The sequence below is a fragment of the Astatotilapia calliptera genome, chromosome 7 (assembly GCF_964374335.1).
Source record: "Astatotilapia calliptera chromosome 7, fAstCal68.1, whole genome shotgun sequence".
Taxonomy (NCBI): Eukaryota; Metazoa; Chordata; class Actinopteri; order Cichliformes; family Cichlidae; genus Astatotilapia; species Astatotilapia calliptera.
The window spans coordinates 54061115-54085170 of NC_137428.1; the positions used below are offsets into that span (position 1 = coordinate 54061115).

General features: G+C 43.9%; 1 protein-coding gene across 5 annotated transcripts in view; it reads right to left on the reverse strand.

Moving 5' to 3' along the window:
- reln (reelin) overlaps nt 1-24056 on the reverse strand; it is a 99953-nt gene that overhangs the window by 1833 nt on the left and 74064 nt on the right. Inside the window, exons 23-64 of one of the 5 annotated variants that reach the window (XM_026175514.2) lie at nt 22294-22431; nt 21303-21489; nt 20089-20294; nt 19813-19984; nt 19448-19654; nt 19023-19258; nt 18688-18845; nt 18376-18583; nt 17774-17850; nt 17186-17344; nt 16881-17075; nt 15722-15995; nt 15491-15631; nt 15208-15385; nt 15009-15093; nt 14735-14917; nt 14419-14587; nt 14190-14295; nt 13858-14084; nt 13498-13721; nt 13058-13202; nt 12491-12749; nt 12066-12315; nt 11809-11977; nt 11166-11306; nt 10806-10983; nt 9432-9625; nt 9068-9318; nt 8826-8980; nt 8513-8727; nt 8188-8365; nt 7907-8082; nt 7717-7823; nt 7382-7624; nt 7112-7287; nt 6949-7022; nt 5923-6084; nt 5677-5834; nt 5306-5525; nt 4940-5137; nt 4367-4465; nt 1386-1391 (exon numbers count right to left, since the gene is read on the reverse strand). In XM_026175514.2, the coding sequence (XP_026031299.2) occupies nt 1386-1391; nt 4367-4465; nt 4940-5137; nt 5306-5525; nt 5677-5834; nt 5923-6084; nt 6949-7022; nt 7112-7287; nt 7382-7624; nt 7717-7823; nt 7907-8082; nt 8188-8365; nt 8513-8727; nt 8826-8980; nt 9068-9318; nt 9432-9625; nt 10806-10983; nt 11166-11306; nt 11809-11977; nt 12066-12315; nt 12491-12749; nt 13058-13202; nt 13498-13721; nt 13858-14084; nt 14190-14295; nt 14419-14587; nt 14735-14917; nt 15009-15093; nt 15208-15385; nt 15491-15631; nt 15722-15995; nt 16881-17075; nt 17186-17344; nt 17774-17850; nt 18376-18583; nt 18688-18845; nt 19023-19258; nt 19448-19654; nt 19813-19984; nt 20089-20294; nt 21303-21489; nt 22294-22431 (7284 nt within the window). Of the gene's footprint in view, nt 1-1385; nt 1513-4366; nt 4466-4939; nt 5138-5299; nt 5526-5676; nt 5835-5922; nt 6085-6948; nt 7023-7111; nt 7288-7381; nt 7625-7716; nt 7824-7906; nt 8083-8187; nt 8366-8512; nt 8728-8825; nt 8981-9067; nt 9319-9431; nt 9626-10805; nt 10984-11165; nt 11307-11808; nt 11978-12065; nt 12316-12490; nt 12750-13057; nt 13203-13497; nt 13722-13857; nt 14085-14189; nt 14296-14418; nt 14588-14734; nt 14918-15008; nt 15094-15207; nt 15386-15490; nt 15632-15721; nt 15996-16880; nt 17076-17185; nt 17345-17773; nt 17851-18375; nt 18584-18687; nt 18846-19022; nt 19259-19447; nt 19655-19812; nt 19985-20088; nt 20295-21302; nt 21490-22293; nt 22432-24056 lie in introns of all 5 variants that reach the window. The other 4 variants (XM_080304650.1, XM_026175511.2, XM_026175516.2 and 1 more) reach the window with 4 other exon arrangements.

The window sequence follows — 24056 nt, forward strand, 5'->3', positions numbered from 1 at the left end:
AAATGTAACACGACAAGACAGAAGACACAGGAGTCTACAGACACACTAAAACATACTAGGGAGAAACTCTGACACTGAGTGTTTGAGGTCAGAGGAAACAAAATAATAAGAATTTTAAAAAATAATGTAAAAAAAGCCATAAAGTGCAGGGTGGTGAGTGGGAACGGGTGGTTTTAAATCTAAGTAACAGAGAAAAGCTGCAGTAGATCATTCTTGCTTAGCCTGTTCATTGCCTCTTCCATCCAGCAGGGCGGTGCCAGTGAGCCAGGAGTGCAGCCAGGGCAGGCAGGGGGGGCCTCTGCGAAGCAGGGGGGAAGGGAGGGGGGCAGGAAGGATAGGGCGAGGTAGGTAGATGGTGCCAGTGGGTGTGATGGTTGATGCTGTACAGGCGAATGGTAGCGATGTGTGTGTTTGAGAGCACGTGTGCATGCTGGTGTGTTTCTGACTTGTGGTCAGAAACCAGAAAGAAGTGAGGAGGAAGCTCCTGGCTCAGAGTTACATGTCGTCGTCCTCGGACAGACGGACAGAAAACCATGAGTGAAAAAAAAAAAGGATGGAGGGCTATCGCGACAGTCGATCCGTTAAAGCCATGCAAGGACGGAGGAGTCTAATGAAACTCTGGTCAACTGTGAGTTCATTTGAGGATAAGGATGTGAGATGCCCTGCACTGCGACTGATGCTGATGTGAATGAATGGAAGAAAAGATACATCGTCATTCACTGCTGAGGCTTGTGTGATAATAAATAAACTACAGCAAACAGTAATCTTTTTCAGGTCTGCTTGTGAATCAGCAGCCGTGTCAAAAAACACTACAGCAGCCTGTAGTTGAGGTGGCAGCAAGAACAAAACAGACAGATACAAGTATAGTGATGGATTACATCACACATATACACACAAACACACTACCATTGACATCTGTGCATGTAAATTGTTACATTTAAATGCCGCAGTGATTGCATATTCAAATCATAGCCGCTTTATTTGGAACCTTTGTGACCTTGTGTCGAACCATTTATAAAAAAATAAAAAATGCATGTCAGCAGAAAATTTACCAGCACTGTTCAGGATTTGTTTATCCATCCATCCACTGAATTTTCATGGATATTGGTGTACTTCCTGTGTTAAGAGCTGTCTTTTAAAAACTGTGTGTTGGATCATTTTATCAGTCAGCCTCCAGCTGAACACTGTGAGCAGCTGACCTGCCCTTTGACCTGCCTGTAGGGGCTTACGTGTTGGAGAAGGCATGGAGATGACCATGGTGGTGATGGCGAGGGCTGCGGTGTGTATGTGAAATCAAGGGTGTCTGCGGTGTAATAGGGAGAACAAAAGGAGCTGGGAGGAGGATGAGGGAGGGGGCTGCATTCAGGAAGAGGCGGAGAACTTACCTGACACTACAGCCATGCCAGAGGGAGCAGAATACAGAAGAGAGCAGAGGTTAGAGCGCGAGAGGGGAGAGGCAGTAGGAAGGGACTGCTGTCTCGTAGAAAGGTCTGGGAGGGTATGAGCCCCAGCCTGGGGAGGCGAGGGGCCCAATGTGGGGAGAAGGGAGGAAGAGAGGAAGGCAGAAAGATAGTCAGAGGTTCAAGGAAGAAACAAGAAAGTGTGGGAAAGACAGAGAGAGTGAGGAAGGAAACAAAAAACATGAAAGAAAATGGAGAACAAAAGAGTAGGCAGAACAAGCGAGGAAACAGTAGAAAGATGTAAGATGGAGATATAACCAAAGGCAGAGGTAAAGAAAGAGAGCAAGATACACAGCAGTAATCCATCCATTGTATGCCAAAAATGTAAGACAAACAGGGAAAGAAAGGGGAAATACGGGAAGAAAGGAAAAGAGGAGGAGGAAGATGCGGAAGTACGGTAGGAATATAAATGTGGCACAAGCAAAAGGAGCGAGCATGACCGCATGATCGAAGGCATCGGTGACGTGAGGGGAGCAAGGAGGCAGGGAGGAAAAGCGTGTGAAGCAAAAGAAAAAGATTGAGCAGGAGGATTGAGAGGAGAATGTGCGAAGGAGTGGTGAACAGAGAGAAATAAACAACAGAGCAAAATGTGAGGATCGCGGTCACTCCTTTCAGCAGACACTGTTGAAACCAAGCGAGTGCAAAGGAGGGAGTGGGACAGGTCGCGGCCATGTAGACCAGGGACAGCTCAGGTTAGGCATAAATGTGTGTGTCTGTATGAGTCATTATTTGCGTTTGTGTGCAACTTTGCATAATCTAGAAACCACATGGCTGTTGTATGTACCATCTGAAATGCTTTGGTTACACATCTGAATGACCAATCAGCACCTGCATGTGAGGGAATTTAAGCAATTTCCCAGAACAACATGCAGAGAATGTATTGAACATGCTTAACAATGTGCTATAGACCATGTTCATGATATCTTCAGTGCCCTGCAGAATCTCCACTTCTCCATAAAAAAAAAAAAGGCTGTCATTAGATTTAAACGCTGGAATCGACTTCCGCTTTGATAAAACAGACTCATCCAGGTTATGAGCTACAATGTAACACACATGTAGAAAATGGGAATGAAAGACAGAGAAAAACAATCAGTGAAAAGGTTCAGTATCCACAAGTTCAGTGAAATCAAATTTAAGAACAGCGCATTACCTAAAAGAAAGAAATACAGTAATGTCGTTTTTAGATGAAATGGATGTGACACCTAAAAACAAAGAAGACTGGTCAGACTGTGATTTCACAGTGGAACAAAAAGACACTTTTTAATAGATGTGAAGTGGCATCACACTTTCCTTTGTTTTACATGGAAGACAAGAATGATCCTGTTCTCCATCTGTACCACATGTGAATTATTTCAGTTGCATTTTTTTATAGAGTGCCATTCACAACAAGAATCATCTCAGAACCACAGACCGTGTTAAAGACGGATGTAGCTGCACTGAAAGTAGTTTGCAGAGTCCTGCTCATTTTAAAGCCTTGAGCTGAGCATTGTGTTCCTAGCCCGCAAGGTAGCAGCTTGCCAACTTCAAGCTAGCCATGCAATGATGCAAACCCCATCGTATTTTCTAGTGTCCCTTAGGTCAGACCATAATTTACAAACAAGCATCATATATTAAAGAAGACTAGTGATAAAAGCACAAACACAGAGAGCAGCTGTACTGGTGAACTCACTGGCAACCTAGCTAGTACTGGGTTGGATCCTCTTTGGACTTCAGAACTGCCTTAATTCTACATAGCATAGATTTAACAATGGGTCTATACTGACATGACAACATCACACATTTGCTGCACATTTACCAGCTGCATATCCATGATGCAAATCTTCCATTCCATGTGGTGACTGTGGAGGCCATGTAAGTACAGTTTGAGATGATGTGAGCTCTGTGACATAGCATGCTATACTGGTGGAAGCAGCGATTAGAAGATTGGTCCACTCTGGTCATAAAGGGATGGTCGTGATCAGCCAAATACTCAGGTAGGCTGTGGAATTTAAATAATGCTTAATTGATACCAGGAGGCACAAAATGCCAAGAAAATATCTCCCACACCATGACAGCACCGCCATCATATAAGGCAGGATGTATCCATACATTCGTGTTGTCTAAGTGAAATTCTATCCTACCTCTCCTATGTTCCTGCGGTGACAGCAAGGATGCATCTTGGAAACCCAGATACACACACAAATATGTAGATGCATGACCACAAACCCATTACAAAGAGTAATTCCTGATGGGAATTACAAAAAAAATGATCAGTAGGCTCAGATCAGTAGGCTACATCCATCATTTATATACAGTCTGTGTTTAGGACCTCACAGAGCATCTCAACAGTGATGCAACAAGGGACAGATAACTTAACTGCAAAATGGCGATAGTAACGGTAAATCAAGGGTGGATATGTAAACATGTGATTTCCATTTAATAAGAGATTTAGTGAAAAAATAAATGACACACGGTGTATGTGTTGTAACTGCTTCTTGACAACTCAGTGGGAAAAAAAAATTATTGATAACCTGTTTGCGTGGAAGATGCATGGATTCTACAAAACACTGAAAATATGATGACTTAACAGCAGGCATTGATCTGCTGAACACAGAACAGCCATCCACAGACATTAGCCATCACCGCAAAGCATGCTGCAGTAAGTTTTTTGCCCTGATTGCCTGACACCAGAAGCTGCGATTAGCATATAAAAGAAAGTGATTTGTCATGAGTTTAGTTGTGGGTGGCAATCAGTGCACACCTGTGTGCTAACTCGATCACTGTGCGAGGGTGGAGTGCAGAGGGAACCATTTGTACAGTTGAGTCTGAGTCAAAGGTAGCGTCGGGGGCAGATCAGGGCTCTGTGGGGGGCCAGTTTGGGTGGGGGTAGGAAAGAGCCAGATGCCAGCTGGGAATTGGGTACTCACAGAACTACTTCCACATGGTCCAACGCCCACTGGTCGTGTCCTGCACCATCGTGTCTTGGCTGCCACCATCGCAGCATCACCCCTTTAACCCTCGCCTCGCTGGAGAGATCATGGAAATGATTGAAGTGTCAGTGAGGGGCAACACGTTTGTCAGGGTTTATATCAGTGTTACACCAGCCTAATGGCATTTATCAGGCAGGTAACTGTTTATTAAACACACTGTACTTACTACCTTACAGAGTTTTTTCAACTATTCATTTGTTATAAATAGAGTTAAAAATTCCCAGATGATTTAAAAGCCACTTCTCAGAAACGTTTACTTTTTAGAGCATAGTAGTTATTAAGAATTACTCAACATGAATGTTGTATGACTTACTAGCTGCTGCGGAGGGTTATTAAAACTAAGAAAATCATTACACTTTATTAATGATGAAATAAAAAGCACACGGTATTAGTTAAACATTTAAAAGGCCAAATACAAAAAATCCTATAAAAATCAGGCATTAATGAAGGATAGCTCCATTTCAACTGAGCATATAACAATGTGTTTCTGGATTTGTGTGCATCACTTACAGAGGAATGTTGTAGGAAACTCTCTGAGCCTTTATGAAGTCTTTGGGCTGGTGCTGGGCGATTACATGCCAGCTGACTCCATTATTGATGCTGTATTGTAGCAGCACGGCTCGGTCAACTGTGTCAGCTTGATCTAAAGCTATGTTACAGCTTTCCGTCTGTGCCACGCTGCCGATCTGCAGCACAAACATGATCTTACTGTAAAGGAAGAGAAGAAAGGAATAAAAAAAGATTAGAAAAAAGACATTTCCAAGATTGACAGAACAGAGTATTCTGTGGAAAAACAATCTTTTGTGCTTCTGACTGAAGCAAATTGGCCTGTATCTGTATGTAGTGAGTTTATTTATGTTTTGGTAGTACCTGTACCTAGCTCTAGTGAGGTCCAGCGGTTTAGTAACTGCCTGCCTCATCTTACAGCCATTAAAGTAGAGTGAGTCTCCGTGGGCGTGCGGTGACAGCTGCCCACATCCACTGCCCACTCCACCACCCTGGATCAGCTGCCAGCTCTCCTGAGACACGCTGCCTGATTCAAAGTTGTCCTTGATGGAGCTGGGCAAGTCACTGCTGGAGAGGGAGCAATCGTCACCTGTTGGAGTGAGCGGAAGCAGAGGGGAAGAGACAAATATTTAGTCATTTTGACCTTTTTCTACATCATATTACACACGGAGCCTTTTTCTGCTTAACAATTCAACTGATTACAAAAAAAAAGCCGTGTGTCTCTAATATACTGAACATACCATGGTGCCCCTCATCACAAATGCAGACTACTCCACTAGTACAGTAGCCGTGGCCACTGCAGAGCCCCGGGCAGGCCTCGCCGATGTAAACATGGTCCACTGCCCAGCTCTGCCGCTCTCCTGTTCCATCCTTTTGAATCCAGCGGAACTGGGTAGCCCTGGAAATATATGATGAATCACAAAAGCCTCTTACTACTGCAACGTAAAGAGCTGTTGATATGTATCACTTTAAAAAAGAGTGTGTACCCTGAGGAGACATGATCTGGTAGCTGGACAGTGACCCTGGTCCACGTTGAGCTGTTGACTGGACTATAGATTGTGGATTCGTGGAATTGGAAAGGGGAACAGCCCACATTGTTAACTGATGAAGGGAGGCACTCTGACTGCACCAGCTGCCATGAGTCAGACCTAAGAAGGGAAACAGTCAATATACAGTAGATAATAGGGGTGAGGGGAATAAATTCATACAGCATGGTGTTGCAATATTTTGTGTGGCAATATTGGATTAATACAGGGCCCCCAAAAATATAGTTTTTCTTATTTAATAAATTAAAAATAAAACAAATACTGCGATAATGTTAGCAGAGCAAACTTACATTGAATCAACTTTACCGAAAAAACCATCCAACACTAGACACGCTTAGCTACACAAAGGTGTCCCCTGATGTAAAAGCATGCTAAACAGCTCAGTCGTGCAAGTAAAAATAGGACAGAATTGTTGCCGTCTGAGGATTGTATTGAATTTTTTGACATCCTGCAACTGATTGCAATTTTATTGGTGACTAAATGATGGCACAGAGCTTGAGGGTGCTGCACATTTCCCACTTTTGATTGCAGACGTTAGAAGTTGCCTGAAAGGTGGCAACCTTTCTGCAGACAGTCACAGTTTGACTTGGACTGACTGCAGTCACTCTCAGAGAGATGGTCCAAGGTCTACAAATAATTGGTGTCTAATTTATGAATGCAGACATGTTGACGTCAGTTTGAATGAGTTTTTGTCAACGAGCACAACTCGATGGGGACTGAACTCATCCGATTTCTGTCTGATCGTATCAAAACAAGCAGCAAAGGGAAAAAAAGAAGCAACCCTATCATTTTGCTAACTCGGCAGATAGCAAAATGATAGAAATCAGAATAAAATTATATTGTGAGTGAAGTATTATGATAATATTGTATGGTGGGGTGTCTGCGGAGTCCCAACCCTACTAGATACCAGAGCTACCAGGAAATGGGACACATTTAATTACTAGCATCAGGCTGTGATATTCTTACCTTGCATCCTTCCTGTACTGCAACAGGACAGAATGATGGTCTTCACAGGTGTCTGCCTCACAACCAACAACAATCTACAACAGCAAGAGGTATAAGACACCAACTAAGACTTAAAAGACGTAAGATAAAAGACTGACATTACAGTATTCTTTCAGTTCTGTACCTTGAACTGTAAGATATATCCAGGCTGCACAATGAGCTCTCGAGTGGCCAGGATGTTGTGTGTCTTATCTTGGTTCTTGTTGGGCCAGTACAGGTGAAAAGAGGGATTTCCACAGAAGCCTGCCGTACGAACGGCATTAGGGTAAAAGCTCCAGCTTTCCTCGTGGGAAACACCCTCTAGCGAAGGGCAAAGAAACAGGTGGTTTCCATCATATTTACTCATTGGTCATGCCATATTAGCACCTAATCGCGTAAAATCATACAAACTCACCGTCATCAAAAGTGTCAAGCAGGGTGGATGGGTTGATGTCCGACCCTCCCACTAATATGTTGTCTATGGCCCACTGAGCTCTTTCCAGGCTCGGGGTGGCGAGGCCAGAGGAAATAGTAAAAGGCTGCCACCAGCGCAGGCGAGTAGCATTAGTTAGGGCTCCTTCGGGCAGCACAATGTAGTCTCTTCTCACCGACACATACTTCAGATAGTCCATCTCGTGCAGCAGCGTCCAGGACACACCTGAAGAAGAATTAAAGGCAGAATGAGACATTTAAAGACCAAAAACAGATAAAAGAGGAACAAAAAAAGGAAAAAACACACAGTGACTCCACCTCCATCAGTAGAGTAATCCAGCAGCACTCCCTCTTTACGACAAGTTGGACGGTGGCACATGGTCATGTTATCTTCACTTCCAATCCTCGCCCAGTATTCCACAAACCTGCAAAAAATAAACACGGATTTAAAAATAAAACTGCTCTTCTTGTAACTTAAAGCTGTCATAGAAAGAAGTTAAATACTGACTTGGCTCCCCGTAGATCCAGATCAACAGTGACAGCCTGTCTGGCATCAGCCCCACCGAAATACAGGGCTGTCCCCTCTACCAACACACCACAGTCCGTACAGGGCTTACCACCCTCCAGCACTTGCCACTGAGGACCTGTTGCCCCTTCCCAGTCAAAACGCTCCTTTAGAGTAGCCTACAGGGTAAACACACACAAATGCACGTGTATTTAAATCACGACCTGCTTCTTTTTTTCTAGTTCTGTGTTTCCCGGGAGGAAAAAAACATGTATTAAAGCTACCTTAAGAGCAGTGCTAGCGTAGCAGTTTGGTCCAGTGAATCCTGGATCACAGAGACAGCGCTGATCCAGACAGTCTCCGTGCCCCCCGCAGTGACCGTCACACGCTGGCCCGATGTAAAAGTTCTCCACACCCCACTGAATGTCTGAGTGCTGCTGGTAAAAGCGGAACCGCACCGCACTTAAGAAAAAGACAAGATAGACTCGTTGAGTAACATGCATACAATTTTTCGGCAACAGTAATGTAACTTATTCATAACTGTATGTGATGGTGCTGCAGTTAAACATGAAGCAGCTCCGGTGGCATTGTTGACGTGAAATGACTTACGTGTCAGCCAGACTTTCAGGCAGAGGATAGACTACCCTCTTCCAGCCATTAGTGGGGAAGAAGACTGACGGCTGGGAGACCTGACCACCACAGCGGGGGTCAGCAGGCAGGCACTGAGGGACCAGGTACTTCCAGGTCACTCCAAAATCTACTGAATACTGAATGTGAACTTGCCGATCTGCGTGACGCTCTGGCAAACTGCAGCCAACAGCGATCTGAATGAAAACACAGACATTAACAAACAGTGATTCAAAAGGTGTAGAGCAAAAAACAAATAAATGTTTTGACAGGTTACTTTAGAATCAGTGGTTACCTTGAACTGCATTACCCAGCCCTTATCTGGAACAATATCATGAGTGACAGCATACACCTCTCTACCGTCGGCATTTCCGCACACCATGACCCCGTCAGGAGAGCCACAGAAGCGCTGCACCGAGCAGTCCTCTGAGAACAACCAGTGATCGCTCACTGAAAACAAAGAACGTTAAGAGAAGAAAACATAAGTTGCTTCTGAGAAGAAAAAAATTAAAAACGCAGTGATTGATTGAACAATACCTATTGGCGTTTCTTCCTGCTCGCTCAGCTGACCTATCCTTCCTAAAGTCCCATCAGCAGGAGCCCTCTCATGGTTAGGCAAGGCCACCCCTCCAAATGTATCAGAGATCTGTGCCCGCGGGTCAGAGCCAGCGATGAGGACGTTATCTAGAGCCCAATCGCTGTGGTCTGCTCCGTCATGCTGAGGCTGCCACCAGCGCACACGTACTCCTTCCTGACGGGCAGCAGGGGGCAGCAGCACATTCACAAACCTGAACAGATGATAAGATAAAGACATTCACACCTATCCCGGTTCTCTCCAGCTGTGTGCAAGCAGGTATGTCCATGGGGGGCAGGTAAAAAAAACCCAAAAAACAACACATACCCAGGTTTGGTGTACAGATCATAAAAGATTTCCGTCAGCAGATGCCAGTTGATGCCACCATTCAAACTGTACTCCAACAGGACGCCCTGGTTGCGGTTACTCGGCGGGACCATGCAGCCGTACATGAAATAGAACTGGATGAACTCGGCATTGGTCAGGTTCAGGTCCACTGTTACCAGCTGACGGCTGCAGCTCTGTGCACACAAAAAGAAATTTGAGCCATTTGGATATTTGGAATCATGTTTCTAAACGGATGATGTTTTTAAATAAATATCCAAAAATCAGCATGCAATCAATCACGATCTGTTGTTTAATTACAGAACATAACAAAAGCAATATGACGAGGTGTAAATAACGATCATAAATCCTAATGTTAGATGTAAACAGCTGTTCCCATGATTTTTCTCTGGCCGTGTCGCCAGATTAACATCAGCCTTCCAATAAATATTCACTTACAAGACTGCTCTAAATGTCTAGGGAAAACTTCAGCTGCTCATAAAGGCTGACAGATAGTTACTTTGTGGTTTGTTTTTCAATCATCTGTTTGCTGCACTGCATCTGCAAAGTCTGCCACAATCTTTGTCATGTTTTAGATTTTTATTTTACTCCACTGTGTGTCTAATTCTTCCTTTTTCCATTGTTTGTGTCTGACTCGGTCCACCAGTCCTTTCTTACCCTTCTCAACCTGTATCAATTTAGTCTATTTGTCTCTGTCAGTTGTCATCTCATCTCCTCCTGCAGTCCCTGTATTATCCCTTCTTTTTATTCTGATGGTTCCCTGTTTCTCCTTTGTTTTTGATGCTTTGTTGGATTTTTTTGCCACCACTATGCACTGTTTTTCTTAACCTTTAAAATCTGTTCAGATAAAGTTCAGATGAAAATATGACCCAGTGCAGAAAAAGACAATCAGAGAAAAAACAGAGAAAATGTGCAGAAAGAGACATGTCTGTCTAAGATTAACAATTTAAGTCTGCACAAATGAGAACATTTACTTGTGTTCACCCATGTGTGCATTGCCCCCTGTAGTATAGCTGCTTTCAGCTCACTTATTCATGAGGGGTCACCACAGTGGGTAGCTCTGCATATTATATGTTTCCTAACACAATCCCCAAAGGATCTGTATCTCCTCCTGGATTTGAAGCCTTCACTTGTTTGGTGAATGTGTGTGAACCCACAACACCTGTGGAGCCACTTAAAATTTGTCATCAGGTAAGAAAAAGAAAAAGAAAAAAAAAGAAGCTATTGCAGGTGATGATTTACAGCTAAGGGTTACAGGCATTCCTTGCTTGTGTCAGGTCATACTGTGTAATGGTTTTTATATCAGAAAATGAGGAAAACGGAGACTCGAACAACAAAGGTGTTTTGTAGACTTACCCCACTGAAGTGCAGAGCAGCTCCAGAAGCCACAGCTCCACACACAGTGCTGAGTTTCCCACCAGTGAGTACGTGCCAGTGACTGAGCGAGGGAGCTCGACTGAAACTGTCCTTCAGCTGGGAGGGCAGAGGGACCACGGGCTCATCGCAGTATTCTCCACCCCACTCTGGGTCACATCTGCAGACACAGATCAGCAGATACTAATACAAGCTAGCCTTCAAAGTATAGTGAACCCGATGAGTTAAACATCGCAACAAAAACACCTTCTATACAATTATGAGTAAATAAAAGCAGCCCAAATATTATTCTATATACCAATTCTGCTTTTAGACAGAACACCTTCTGCTGCTGGCACTTACACGCAGGAGCTTTGTTGGCAGCGCCCATGTCCAGAGCACATATCTGGGCAGCCATCTCCAATGTAGAGGTTGTCCAGAGCCCAGGTCTGCTGCTTGTCAAAGGGAGCCTGCTGGTACCATCGGAACCTTGTGGCTGGAGACCTAACAACATAAATTAAAGTTGGAGATACACATAATTTAAAACAGAATAAAAGCTAGTTCAAGCAGACAACTCAGGGTATACCAAACACATACTGTAACGCTTCTCACTGTCCTGTACTGTAATATACCAAAAACAACTTCCTAATTTGGCAGTCTATTTAACCTGCACATTTTCTCTTCTCTCCTTCTGTCATGTCAGTGCTGCTGCTCTATTGTTCCCTGCTGCTTTAACTGCATCCACTCATGGAGGCGATGTTTGATTATCAAACCCCAATTACTCTGCATATTATGCCTGTTGGGAGTGATGAGTTGGCACATATAAATGCTAAACTGGAACTATCTTTTTCACCTGTTATTTCAAATGCGACTCATCTGAATTAGATCGTACTGTAACTGTTACAGTACAGCCACTTCTTTTCCCCCTCAAACACAAGAGAATGTTGTAGATTTATGATGATACATTTGTTCCTGTTTCTGAATAAAAGAACCGGCCTGCGCTGACCTGGCATATGACGGGATAGGCAGGGTGACACGACCCCACTTGTTATAGATATCAGAAACCAGAAGTCGCTGCAGAGTGTACGAAGAGCAGTCGGGGCTTGTGGGCAGGCAGTCTCTGACCACAGGCTGCCAGGTCAAACCAAGATCCAGGGAATATTCTAACTCTACAGCTGCAGAGAAACCAAAGAGGTTAATTTCTTTATTCCACTTATTTTCTTTTAATACTGTACCAATAATAGCTTTATTAATAGTACTTACAGTAGCAGGAGTTTGTGACTGAGCAGGAGGCAGAAAAGTCAAACTGGATAAATGCATCTTGACCCAGACTGATGTCAGTGGTGACGGCATAGCGTGTGTTGGACTTCTCAATAAAAGCAAAAGCGGGTCCGTCTGAGCCACAAACAGGCATTCGGGTCCCTCCTGGGTGGAGGAGCCATGAACGTCCATCGATTGAGGAGAAATCATCTTCTAGTGGTCCCCAGCCACTGGCACTGCCACCTACCACCACCTATGGATTAAAAAAAGCAAATGTTTGCTTGGTCAATGCAAACAAGGAAGGAATAAAAAGTAAATTAAAAGGTTTAAGATAGTTTAGATAGATAATAATCTTTTTTCAAACCAGTATTTAATTATAAATGATTGAAACACTTGATGAATGGCTGTTTGGATGATTATCAATGTACCTGATCAATGACCCACGGGCTGTAAAAGTGTCCATTTTCAGAAGGTTGCCACCACCGGAGGCGAGTGGACGTGGTGCGGGCACGCAGTGGGATCTCCAGGGCAACCAGACGAGCCTGATTACTGCTGTTGCTGAAGAGGAATTCCTGCAGGAGTCCCCAGGTCAGACCTCCATCCACAGAGAACTGCAGCAGGACCGGCTGAGAACGGGGGTCCGGTGGTGCTTTACCACAACCGAGGCGTAGGAAGAACTGAACAAACCTGAAGAGCCCAACAATCAACGTATGAGATTCAGCTAGATTCAAAGAATGCAGGAGAGGGCGATTCATTGAACTGGGACTGTTGTGGAGGGCTGGCTTGCACCAATAACCTTATAAGGACATAAAATTAATAATGAGAAAAACTGAGTTCAGCCTGTTGGTGGGGCCCTCCACAACAGTCCCAGTTCATCATGTAAGTCCTTAGAAAAATTAATCACCCACTCATCAAAAAATGGCTTAGATCAGTTATTTGGGGAAAAAAACATAAATGTTTATTGCATTCATTCTTTGGTCCAGATGTAGGTATACCTTGCATTTGACAGGTCCATGTCATTGGTGACCAACATGCGTAGGCCATCCTCACTGAAGAACAGGTGGTTCCCACTTGACATGATCCCACACTTCCTGGATGGTTTTCCACCACTCAGGAGTCTGAAGTGTTCAGCGGCTCCCCCTACAGAAGAGGAAGTGGAAAGTGTGTAGAATTTACAAACTTACAAAACTTTTTTGCAAACAACATGAATGCATGAAACATAATTAACATAACAAGAGTAAAAAAAGTGGAAAAATAATGCTTTAAAATGTTTAAAATTTTCACTACAGTGAATGAAATAACCCCCAAAAATGCTCACATGCTATTTCACATGGAGACAGAAGGTGATTCCAAGCAGCCATAAAAGTATAAACTTGACTTCTGATGACTTGGATCCATAATTATAATCTAAGTTTAAATATAAGATTTAATATACCTTCAAAGTCCTCTTTAAGGAAGTCAGGATTGGGGGTGTCAGGCACAGAGCAGTCAGGTCCAGAGTAGCCAGGGTCACATACACAGTGACTACCACCCACACAGGCTCCATGACCATTACACATGTCCTGACACTGTGGGCCAATGTAGATGTTGTCTAGGGCCCATGTTGGAGGAGAAGAACCAGTTGAGAAGAAACCTTGATACCAGCGGAACCTCACTGACCTATGAAATTAAAAAAAACTAAGGATTAATGAGGCAGAGAGACAGACACAAACAGACTGCATGCTGCAAGAAACTCATTAAGGAACAGTATACGTATAGTCAAATTGTTATGTATTTAAACCGTTATAGTCCTTACCCACAGAGGCGGAGTTTGCCAAACTGAATTACCTCCCTTTTCCAGCCCTGAGTAGTGCCAGGGAAATAGATACTGGCAGGGTGAAGCTCTGTGGAGCAAAGCGAGGACGGTTGTGGTCCGCCTGCACACAGTGGAACCAAGAGGTGCCACGTGGCACCAAAGTCCCGTGAGAACTCAAGACGCACGGGGTAAGCAGAGGAGCTTTCAGCTGTGCAGCCCACATTAATCTGGAGAGACACATACAAACAACATGAGTGAAGATGACAAGCCAGGATTTATTTGTTTTTACTGTAAGATTTACGACCGTTGCTTTGATCAAGAAGTCAGTGTACCTCAAACTGGATGATGGTGTTCTCATTTACATCAATATCTCTGGTGGTAATAGAGTGCTCTCCAAGCTCACTGGAGACAAACACCATAGCTGACTCATCCTCCTCCCTGCATCAATCACATTTAAGGGTAAAATTATATTTTGCATGTTTCATCATCGATGAAAGCACAGATGAAGCAAAAACCCAAACACAGTCACGAATGACAGTGTCACTGTCAACAAGTTCTTACAGGCCAGTCTTCTGGTAGGGGCAGTAGAGACCAGTGTTTCCCCCTGGAGAGAACAGCCAGTTGGACTCATTGGGGCCTTCCTCAAAACTGTCTATCACCACTGGGGGGTTGTGGAACGAGCTGCCATCAATGATGAGATCATCTATCACCCACACCTCCTCCTTCTTGCCTAAAGGGGATAATATTGTGGAGATTAAACACTCAATCTGGAAATTTGACCTTCCAAGTGGGAAAGCAAATGTGAGAACAATAGTTGTAATATAAGTGAATATGGATGAGCGACATCTAAGCATGAAAGTGCTGGTTTCATACTCACCGCTGTTGTAGGGTTGCCAGAGTCTGAACCGAGTGGCATTGGTCTGAGCGCTGGCTGGCAGTGGCAGGTGAAGGAAGAGAGTGTCAGTTGAAGCTGGGAAGTAAAACTCATCTAAAAGCAGCCAGCTGATTCCTCCATTCACAGAGTACTGCAGCAGCACTGAGTGTGAGCGCTCTGGCACACCTAGAGAGACCAAAAGGATGTACTGTTATACTCATATGACTTTACTTTGTTGTTTACAAAAATGTAGCTATAAAAGTGAGTTTTGCAGTACCTTTAGTGATGAATTTGAAGGAAAACTGGATATAGAGAGTACTCGTGCAGTCAAGATCCCGGGACACAATCATTCGCAGACCATCCTGCAAACAAACAAGTTTGTTGTTGGTCAGTTCTAATGTCAGTGATCTGAAGAGTTCAAGCTGTATCTGTTTGATTCAGCTGGCTCTTCTCTGCATGGTGTTTAGGATGCCTACCCCTTTGAAAATAAGAGCAGTGCCAGACTTAAGAGGCTCTCCGCTCAGAGTTCCCCTCTCGGCTCCATAAACTTCAGGCCAGGTTTCCTGTTGCACGTTCTCATTAAAGTCCTCTCTTAGCACAGATGGCAGTGGGGCCAAAGGCACACAGTGCGCCCCTCCATAACCCTTGTCACACCTGTGTGAGCACCGGAGAAAACAGAAAGTTAAGAAGGATTTACATCTATGTAAAAAGAGCGACTTTAAATGAGTGAACTGTGTAGAAAAGCAAGCTTTTACATACACACAGTGCCCGTTGTCACAAAGACCATGTCCAGAGCACATCCAGGGGCAGCCAGGAGCAAGTAGCACATTATCTAGAGCCCATCCTTCTGCTCCAGGGGTAAAATGGGTCTGAATCCAGCGGAAGCGAGTTCTAGGAGAACTGAGATCCAAGAGTTTGTAGCTCAGAAGAGTAGCTTAAGAAAAATACAGCAATTCTCTCTACTGTGTTTTAGAACATAAAAACACATACTTAGCTGCACTAGGCAGGTAGACGGTGATCCTCCTCCAGTGTTTGTACTGCGTTGATGTATAGATGGAACTCTGAGTATATCCAGCACAGCCGATGGCTGGGGGCACACACTCTGGTGTGATGAGAGACCAGTGGCGACCACAGTCTGTGGAGTACTCCAGTCGCACACCGTGGGAAAAGGAGGTGGACTTACTGCAGCCCATGCTCAGCTCAAACTGCAGGAATGAAGAGCCTGTGACCTCAAAGTCCCAGCTTTCTGCATATCTGGGTTTCTCTGTAAGCATAGTATAAGAACAACGTTACATGTATCCAGTTCCTTATACTAATTTTTTTCAGTGTCTGTAAATGTCAAAATGTTGTGAATTATATTTAGTTATCATATTGTATAAAGATTACTTATGTAAAAATTCCAATAGGTAGATGTTGAAATGTGGTCATGTTTTGAGAAAAGAGCTTGACAATCAGTGTTTCATGTGTTCGCACAGGCACACAGGAGCTTTATGTTTATAGATGCGTTGCCAAATTGCTCTTGCTGTGGCCGTGTAATGAATGGCCCAGTTGTAATGTACTATTTGTAAATCTGCTACGTGTAAATCCGCTCACAGCATGGTGCAAGCATAAATAATAGGCAGGATGTTCAATCAGGTTTGCTCTCATTAATAATGCAGGACCCATGGCGCCACAGTAAATGGGTGATTCAATTTCAGTCTGTTGTGTATAAAATATGCTGTGATGTCCCTGCACTGCTACTTGTGTGGCTTGTTTGAGGCACTTGTGAGTAGGAATGTTCAGTAAGTTCGCGATATATTGGATGAGCTTAATCATAATCACAATGTGTACTATATGCGTTCCAGTTGTTTAATATTTCAACGTCTTTCCATTTCTTCTTGTGCAACTGAGTAGTGCAGCTCTTTTGCTTTGCATTCACGCACTTCGAAATATTCGCACTACAAACACAGCAGCTTCAAAGACTTTGTAGCGTTTTACTGAGGGAGCTCTTGACAAAGTTGGTGTAGCAGCTGCTTAAGTCTTCTTTTAACATGCATACAGTTTCTTACACAGTCTTCCAATTAAAACAACAACTCTGCAATCATAAGAGTGTTTCTCCAACTAAATGTGTGTATGTGCTTAGGACTGGCACTACGATTGAGTGACTCACTGTCAATGGCCTCAGAGTTGAAGGTAAGAGCCGTGTCCAAAGACAAACAGTCCACGGTCACCTCCCCACCTTGAATGCGGTACCAGTTGTGCCTCAGAGGGGTTGTGCCGTCGAACTTGTCGTGAAAACCTGTCCTAGAGCTGTCGTTCATACCAATCAGAACATCATCCAGAGCCCACTGGGCAGAGTGTTTCCCTACAACAAAGGGGACAAAAAATGAAAATGAAAAAGAAATCAACCAATCAAATTTCTTCTCTAATAATATGGCAGTTTTGTGCTGTGTTTTCCTGAGTCAGCACACTAACCTTGCTGTGGTTGCCACCACCGGAACACTGTATAGGAGGTCTTTGCTGGAGGTGGCAGCTCAATGGTCACTACCTGGGGCTCCAAGAAGGAACTAAAATCCAGTTCCCTCAGGAACTGCCACTGGACTCCATTGTTGGTGGAAAACTGGACAATGACACCTAAAGCACACAAGAAAGTGAATGGATCCTTTTAAATGAATGAAACACAAAATAATGTAATGGCAGCCCTGAGGATAACAGACAAACTGTTTAGGAGGCTGGCAGTGTTGGATCTGACACAGCAGAAATGAACAAACTGAACCTTTGGCAATGCTGCAGGCTAAAAATGCACAGTGTGCTGGCTGATGGACAGAACAGATAGCACAGATCAGATCTGTAGCTGCACAGCTCTGGTTGGATCACAAGGCTGATCAAAGACTGAGCAAGAAGGAACAGATGGAGACAGGCCGGTGGTAAAGTGATCAGAGCAGATGTGGAGTTGCTCTCTCTACAGACTGCACTGTTAAGGACAAGCCACGTGGATCCAGCAGAGGGCCTCAACACAACACATGAAGCACTGACATATGGCTTCTGTCGATTGAAAATTACCTTCATTGCGGGAGCGAGGCCTGGTGCAAGTGGGTCCTAAACTCTTGCTGCCAATTCGGATGTAGAATTGAACCAACCTGTATGCAAAGATTAACAAAAGTGAATTTCATATTCCAACATTTTTACACATTAAACTGTCTTGAGTGTTTAGCCCCTTTCTTTTTCCAACCATCGGCCCTGAAAGATGAGAATTATTTTGTAATTTTACAGCTAAAATTAAAAAATTAGTCCAGGCGGCCTGTTTGATTCTTGGGTGATAAAGGGTTAAAGGGCGATCGTGGCTCAAAGAGTTGGCAGGTCGTCTTGTAACCGGAAGGCTGCCGGTTTGAGCCCCGGCTCGGACAGTCTCGGTCGTTGTGTCCTTGGGCAAGACACTTCACCTACTGATGATGGCCAGAAGGGCCGATGGCGCGATATGGCAGCCTCGCTTCTGTCAGTCTGCCCCAGGGCAGCTGTGGCTACAACTGTAGCTTGCCTCTACCAGTGTGTGAATGTGAGAGTGAATGAATAGTGGAATTGTAAAGTGCTTTGAGGGCCCTGAAAAGCGCTATATAAATGCAATCCATTATTATTATTAAAGGGATTTGTAGTTTTCCTCTCACCGTGTGTTGGTGGTGTCTAGAGGAACTGTACGTGCTTCTCTCCTTCCAGGACTGTTAAAGTAAAGGGCCTTGCCCTCACCAATGATGCCACAGCCTCCTCCGATGTGTCCCCCACTGAGACTCTGCCAAAGTGGGCTCAGTTTTCCCTCAAAGCCCTCAGTGAGCTCTGTGGGACTAGCCACAGACGGGACACAACTATCCTGCTCCACTGTGAAAAATATGAAGACAATAAATTTTAAATAAACAAAAAAAAGCCCTGAAATTTCTTTGTCTTTCCTTTCTTTTAATTTCCTTTCTATAATTCTACCTTACCTGTGTATCCCATATCACAGAAGCAGACTCCAGAGATGCAATCACCATGTCCTCCACAGTGGTTTGGACAGGGCTCAGAGATGTAGACCCCATCCAGAGCAAAGGGTGGAGCATCTCTGTACACACTACTCTCCTGGAACCACCGGAACCTCGTTTTACTAGAAAATTAGGCAGGTGAAGCCATTTTAATTGGAGTTTTCAATATTCTCAAATATTTTCAGTCTAAAAATATGTTAAAACAAATCACCCCCCCTCCTCCCAACCCCCCTAAAGAACCCCCCCCCCCCAGTAGTACAGCTTTGCATCTCATATTACATGCCTGTTACCATAGTTACCTGGCTGCAACATTACGTGGTATAACCACAGTGACCCTGGTCCACTGTTCATAATCTCCAGTGTTGTAGACAGCTGGTTCTCTCAGCTCACGACCGCTGCCCTCACAGACCCCAGCCCCCGGGGTGCCTGGGTAACAGCCCTCTCTCACCAGGGCCCAGGTGCGACCAGCATCATGGGAGTACTGCAGCAGCACTGGTGCAGAAGCACTGAACTCTGATTCACAGCCGATGTTCAGCTGGCATGGATGGAGTAGAGGGGAAAAATTGCACATCTTAGGAAATCTCACATTTGCTTTAAGTTGGTTTAACATTCCTACAGTGGGTACTTCGCTACAAGCCGCTTTGCAACCCACCACTGTGTCCTGAAATGTCTTTCTTAATGTCATCCAACTTTTACATTTTTAATTTCTGTAGTTTCCACCTACTTTAAACTGGAGGGTGTAGCCAGGGCGCAGAGCCAGGTCCCTGGTGACAGCCACCCTGTCCCCATCAGAGCGCCCGAACACCATAGCAGAGGGAGTTGGGGCACAGAAGCTGTTGTTGTTTTCTCTCTCCATGCCTTCATTACCTAGCATCAGCCAGACACTCATCTGGTTCAGGGGGTAGTCGAATGCTGGTTTCTCGTAGAAGTTCTTCAGAAACAGAAGATACCAGATTTATTTTTCTGTTTTGTGCTAATATTTTTTGGCTGACATGTTCTAGTACATATTAAGAATAAGCCATAGCTGCTATACACGTTCACAGCACAAATTAAAAGTTACTAGAATAACACCTTAAGATGATTCCTGACCTGCGGCAGAGTAGGATTAGCCATAGGAATGATGTGTTTCTCTCTCTCTGACAAAATTATGACATCATCGATTGCCCACTGGTCATAGCCTTCCCCCGAGTGAAGAGGCTGCCACCAACGAAACCTTGTGGAGGGGGTTTTAGAGGTCAAGGGAAGCTCGTAATGCACAAAGCTGCAAAAGAGGGGAGACAGGTTACACATGTTTCTTTTTCTATAAGACATCCACCAAACACTTCATGAGCTCTGTCCTCCTTTCTTCCTCTGCAGGTTTCTCACCGAGGCTTGGTGAAGTCAGTAAAGTACATCTCAGCAATGAGGCCCCAGCTGATGCCTCCATCATTGCTGTACTGCAGGAGAACTCCTTCCTCCCTGCTGTCTGCCTGGTTACACTCCGCCCAGTCTCCACCCACCCGCAGGTAGAACTGGACAAACTCTGCCCATTCAGTGTCCAGGTCCCAGCTCACAAGCTGCCTAAGCCCAGCCTGAGAGGAACATCCAAATAAATGAATACATATTAAGTGTGGGAAGATCAGCTAGAAACACACTTTACAGTCTGACATAATTTTAAAACAAGGGTGGGTACTCCTGGGTACTCCAGCTTGCTCCCACAGTCCAGACACATGCTTATTAAGTGAACTGATTACTTTAAATTGGCTCTTAGTGTGAAAGTGAGTGTGTGTCTCTCTGTTTTAGCCCTTCAAAAGACTGGAAACCTGCTCAAGGTGTACCCCTGCCTTTCCATTACAGCTGAGATAGGCCACGCCTCCTGCCCTGAACGGGAAAAGTGGTTAAGAAAACGAATGGATGGATCAGATATATCCCACACATGGTATCTGGAGCCAGTTGTGATCCAGTAATCAATATATAATTATATGTTGAAGATGGGAAATCTGTTGCCATTTTCTTCGTAAGCAAACTTGGAATGAGGAGACGTTGTTTGCTAAAGCAATGTTCCAGCTGTGGACACTAATTTTTGGCTGCCGCAATATGTGAAACAAGCGATGTGCAGCTGCCTGAAAATTGTGAATCTCCTCTGTCCAATCAAATCAAAAGCATGTGCAATACTTCTCAGAGCTATTGAATAATTAAATAAAAAAATATTTTCGAGCAGAGCAGAGGTAATCAGAGTTCAAAGGGTAGGAATTTTTGGCAGCAAACACTAGAAAGTAATCGGGAAATGGATAGCGTATGCCAAGTTTTACACATATCTCTGAAGTGATTATTTTAATAAAAACAAATTAACTACACTTTTAATCTGGATCTAGATTTAGATCTAGATTAAATACACAAGACAATAACAGAATGTGTCTCAGAGTTCTTTCTAATGAGCGCTGAAAATGAAGAAATTAAATGCTACATTCTTGCAGTGTTAGGAAGGTTTTTTTTTTTTACAATGTTTGTTCTACTACAAATGTTTTAATTTTACTTTAATTTTACCCCAAAAGTAAACTGAGCAAAAACCACAAGAAGTTAATTTAATGTATTTCTACCTTGCTGAAGTACAAGGATGATCCAGAAGAAACCACACCACAGCCCATGTCAGGCGTAACCACCTCTCCACCTATCACCTCTTGCCATGTGGCGAGCAGTGCATCCTGGGACTCAAAGTCAGAAAGTACGCTAGAGGAGAGTGGGGAGGAGGGCTGGCAGTCTGTTCCAGAGAATCCATCATCACACCTGTAAGAGAAGTGAGTGCTTGAACGTTTTTATTCAAACTTTAATACAGATTTTAACAAAACACCAGTGGAATGGTGCTTGTCACGCTCCTGGGTCGGGTCGACCCAGCATTTTGAGTTTCTTATGTTTTGGTTTATTTTTTGCATTATGGATTAGTTATTCTCTGGTGATACTGTTTTGATTACAATTATATTCTGATTCTTTAGTTATCTGATGATGATGTTGATGACGATGATGATTATTTCTGGTTTAGGTTTTGTTATCTTGCCCTTATGTTTGGTTTAGGTTGCCTGTGCTTAGTCTTCTCTGCCCGTATGTCCCTCTGTTTGTCCATGACGTCATTATGCCTGTTTACGAGTCTGTCTCTGTCTGGCGTGTGCTTCCTGTTTTATTTTGTAGGTCTGTGTCCTTTGTCAGTGCGTTCAGCTTTGTGCTCTCCCTGTCTCGTCAGTGTAATCAACATCAGCCGTGTCTCCCAGCTGTTTCCTCTTTGCTCCGTTCACCTCTTGTATTTAGTGTCTGTGTCTTCCCCTACTCGGTGTCGCATCGTTAACGTCTGTTCACCCTCGCTTCCTCTGTGTGCTCCGTTTGCCAGCCAGCCTTCCTGCCTACTTATTCCGTTCTTCCAGTTTAGTTAGTGTTTTTCTGTTCTGCTTCTTACCAGCAATAAAGCTGTGTGTTTTGAATTACTTCCGCCTCAGTGAGTCCTGCATTTTGGGTCCTCTCTTCCTGCCTGCCCACACTCAGACATGACAGTGCTACTGAGAGGTATGAAGAATGTAGTCAGTTTATTGCACGTCTGACCTGCAATGGCCATGGTCACACCAGCCATGCCCATGACACATGTTAGGACACTGCTGGCCAATGTAGATGTCATCCAGGGCCCACTCATCCTGCTCTCCGTAGTAGCTCTGGATCCAGCGGAACCGTGTTGCACTGGACCTGAACACAGAAAGCATCCTGAATGTTTCATAGCTGTAAAATGTTTATACTGTTTATACCAAAGATAATGCCTGTAAATGGAAGGGGGAAAAATGGCAATATGGTATTTGTGTACCTGGCTGATCGAGCAAAATGATTAGAAAGGTCACTGATTGTTAAAAAAATGCATAAAATGGGTCTGAAAAAGCATATCAATCACAGTTTGCTTCTTGGCGCAGACAACTGTAGATTTAATGTATTTTGCAAGGTCAAGATTAACTTAAATGTGCACATTCCAGTGTATGTGTCTATGTGTGTGTTCTGCAGTAATGTCACAGAGAGGGCAATAACATTACACGTTCTCCATGTGGAAGGTAAATTGTGGATGTGTGCGATGTGTTGGCAAATGTTTCGGTGGGGGTTTACTATATGCTGTATGTACAGAAATGATGAGTGGTAGCAGAAGCTAGCGCAGATAGGCAGTTATATTGGGGATTATATAGCAGAGCGGTTCCTTCGTCTGATGTGTTAGTGACCCAAATCAACTGAGACCACCTCATGATCTTTCTCACCTGACCTCGACTGTTTTATTATCATTTACTGCCATGACCCTTTGACCTGTCATCACACCCTGCAGGAGATTAGACCACCTTTATTTAGGAGCTGGGAAGCAGAATGAAATGGAGGTGGAGGTCACAGTGCTCGGTGTGGAAGGTTTATGTGATTACTTGAGGTGATATATGTGTGAGCTAAGGCTTTAACAATATATTTATTTCTCTTATTCGGTACTGGGTGACTGATTCACTATGGGACTTGCTTGAATTCATATTAAACCGAGCGGTTCTTTATCAAATATGTCTTCCAAGCCTAATGCAATGAAATTGCAGTCTTTGTATAGTACATATTACACTAGGCAGTCAACACCAGTTTATAGAGTTAACACTGGTACTGTACGGTGTGAAGCACATGACGGAGAACTCCCCCATATCATTAGATAACTTGTTTGGGATGATTTCATTTTTTACCAGACAAAAAGTATTGAACCAGACTGAAAAAGTGTGCCAACACTGTCCACCTCACGTCAGGTAAAATTATCTGCTAGGAACTGGCTGTATTTAAGCGCACACCCCTCTTGACAACACAAGCTTTTGAGGCTTCGGCTACATCACTATAATTAGTAAACACAAAGAGCTTGATCACGCCTGTAGAATCGCTTCATGTCTGCACAGCTCTACAATTAAGCTGGAGAAGGACAGCCATGCTAACTTTTGTTTTCTTGTTGACTGCATTCCAGATAAAAATGACTCATAAGCCAATTTTTGGTGGCTACAACAAACAATTGAGAAAACACATTTGTGTTAATGTTGAGGGCGTGAAGAAGTGTTCTGTTTGCAATGCTGTAAAATGAATTGTCGTATTAATTGCTATACATGGGTTTTAACAAATCCTCATGTGTTGCTTTCTTTTTCTGTCTTTATACAACATTATAGACGTGCACAGCTGCAGATGCATGTCCATGTCTACATGGAAAAGCATTAAGGGTAATAAGTATGGGCGCTTTGCAGTATTCTGATTTTCTGCTGTATGTTATGGTTCTGACTGCATTCATGGCACTGCATGCTTATGAAATGCAAAGAAAGCATGAA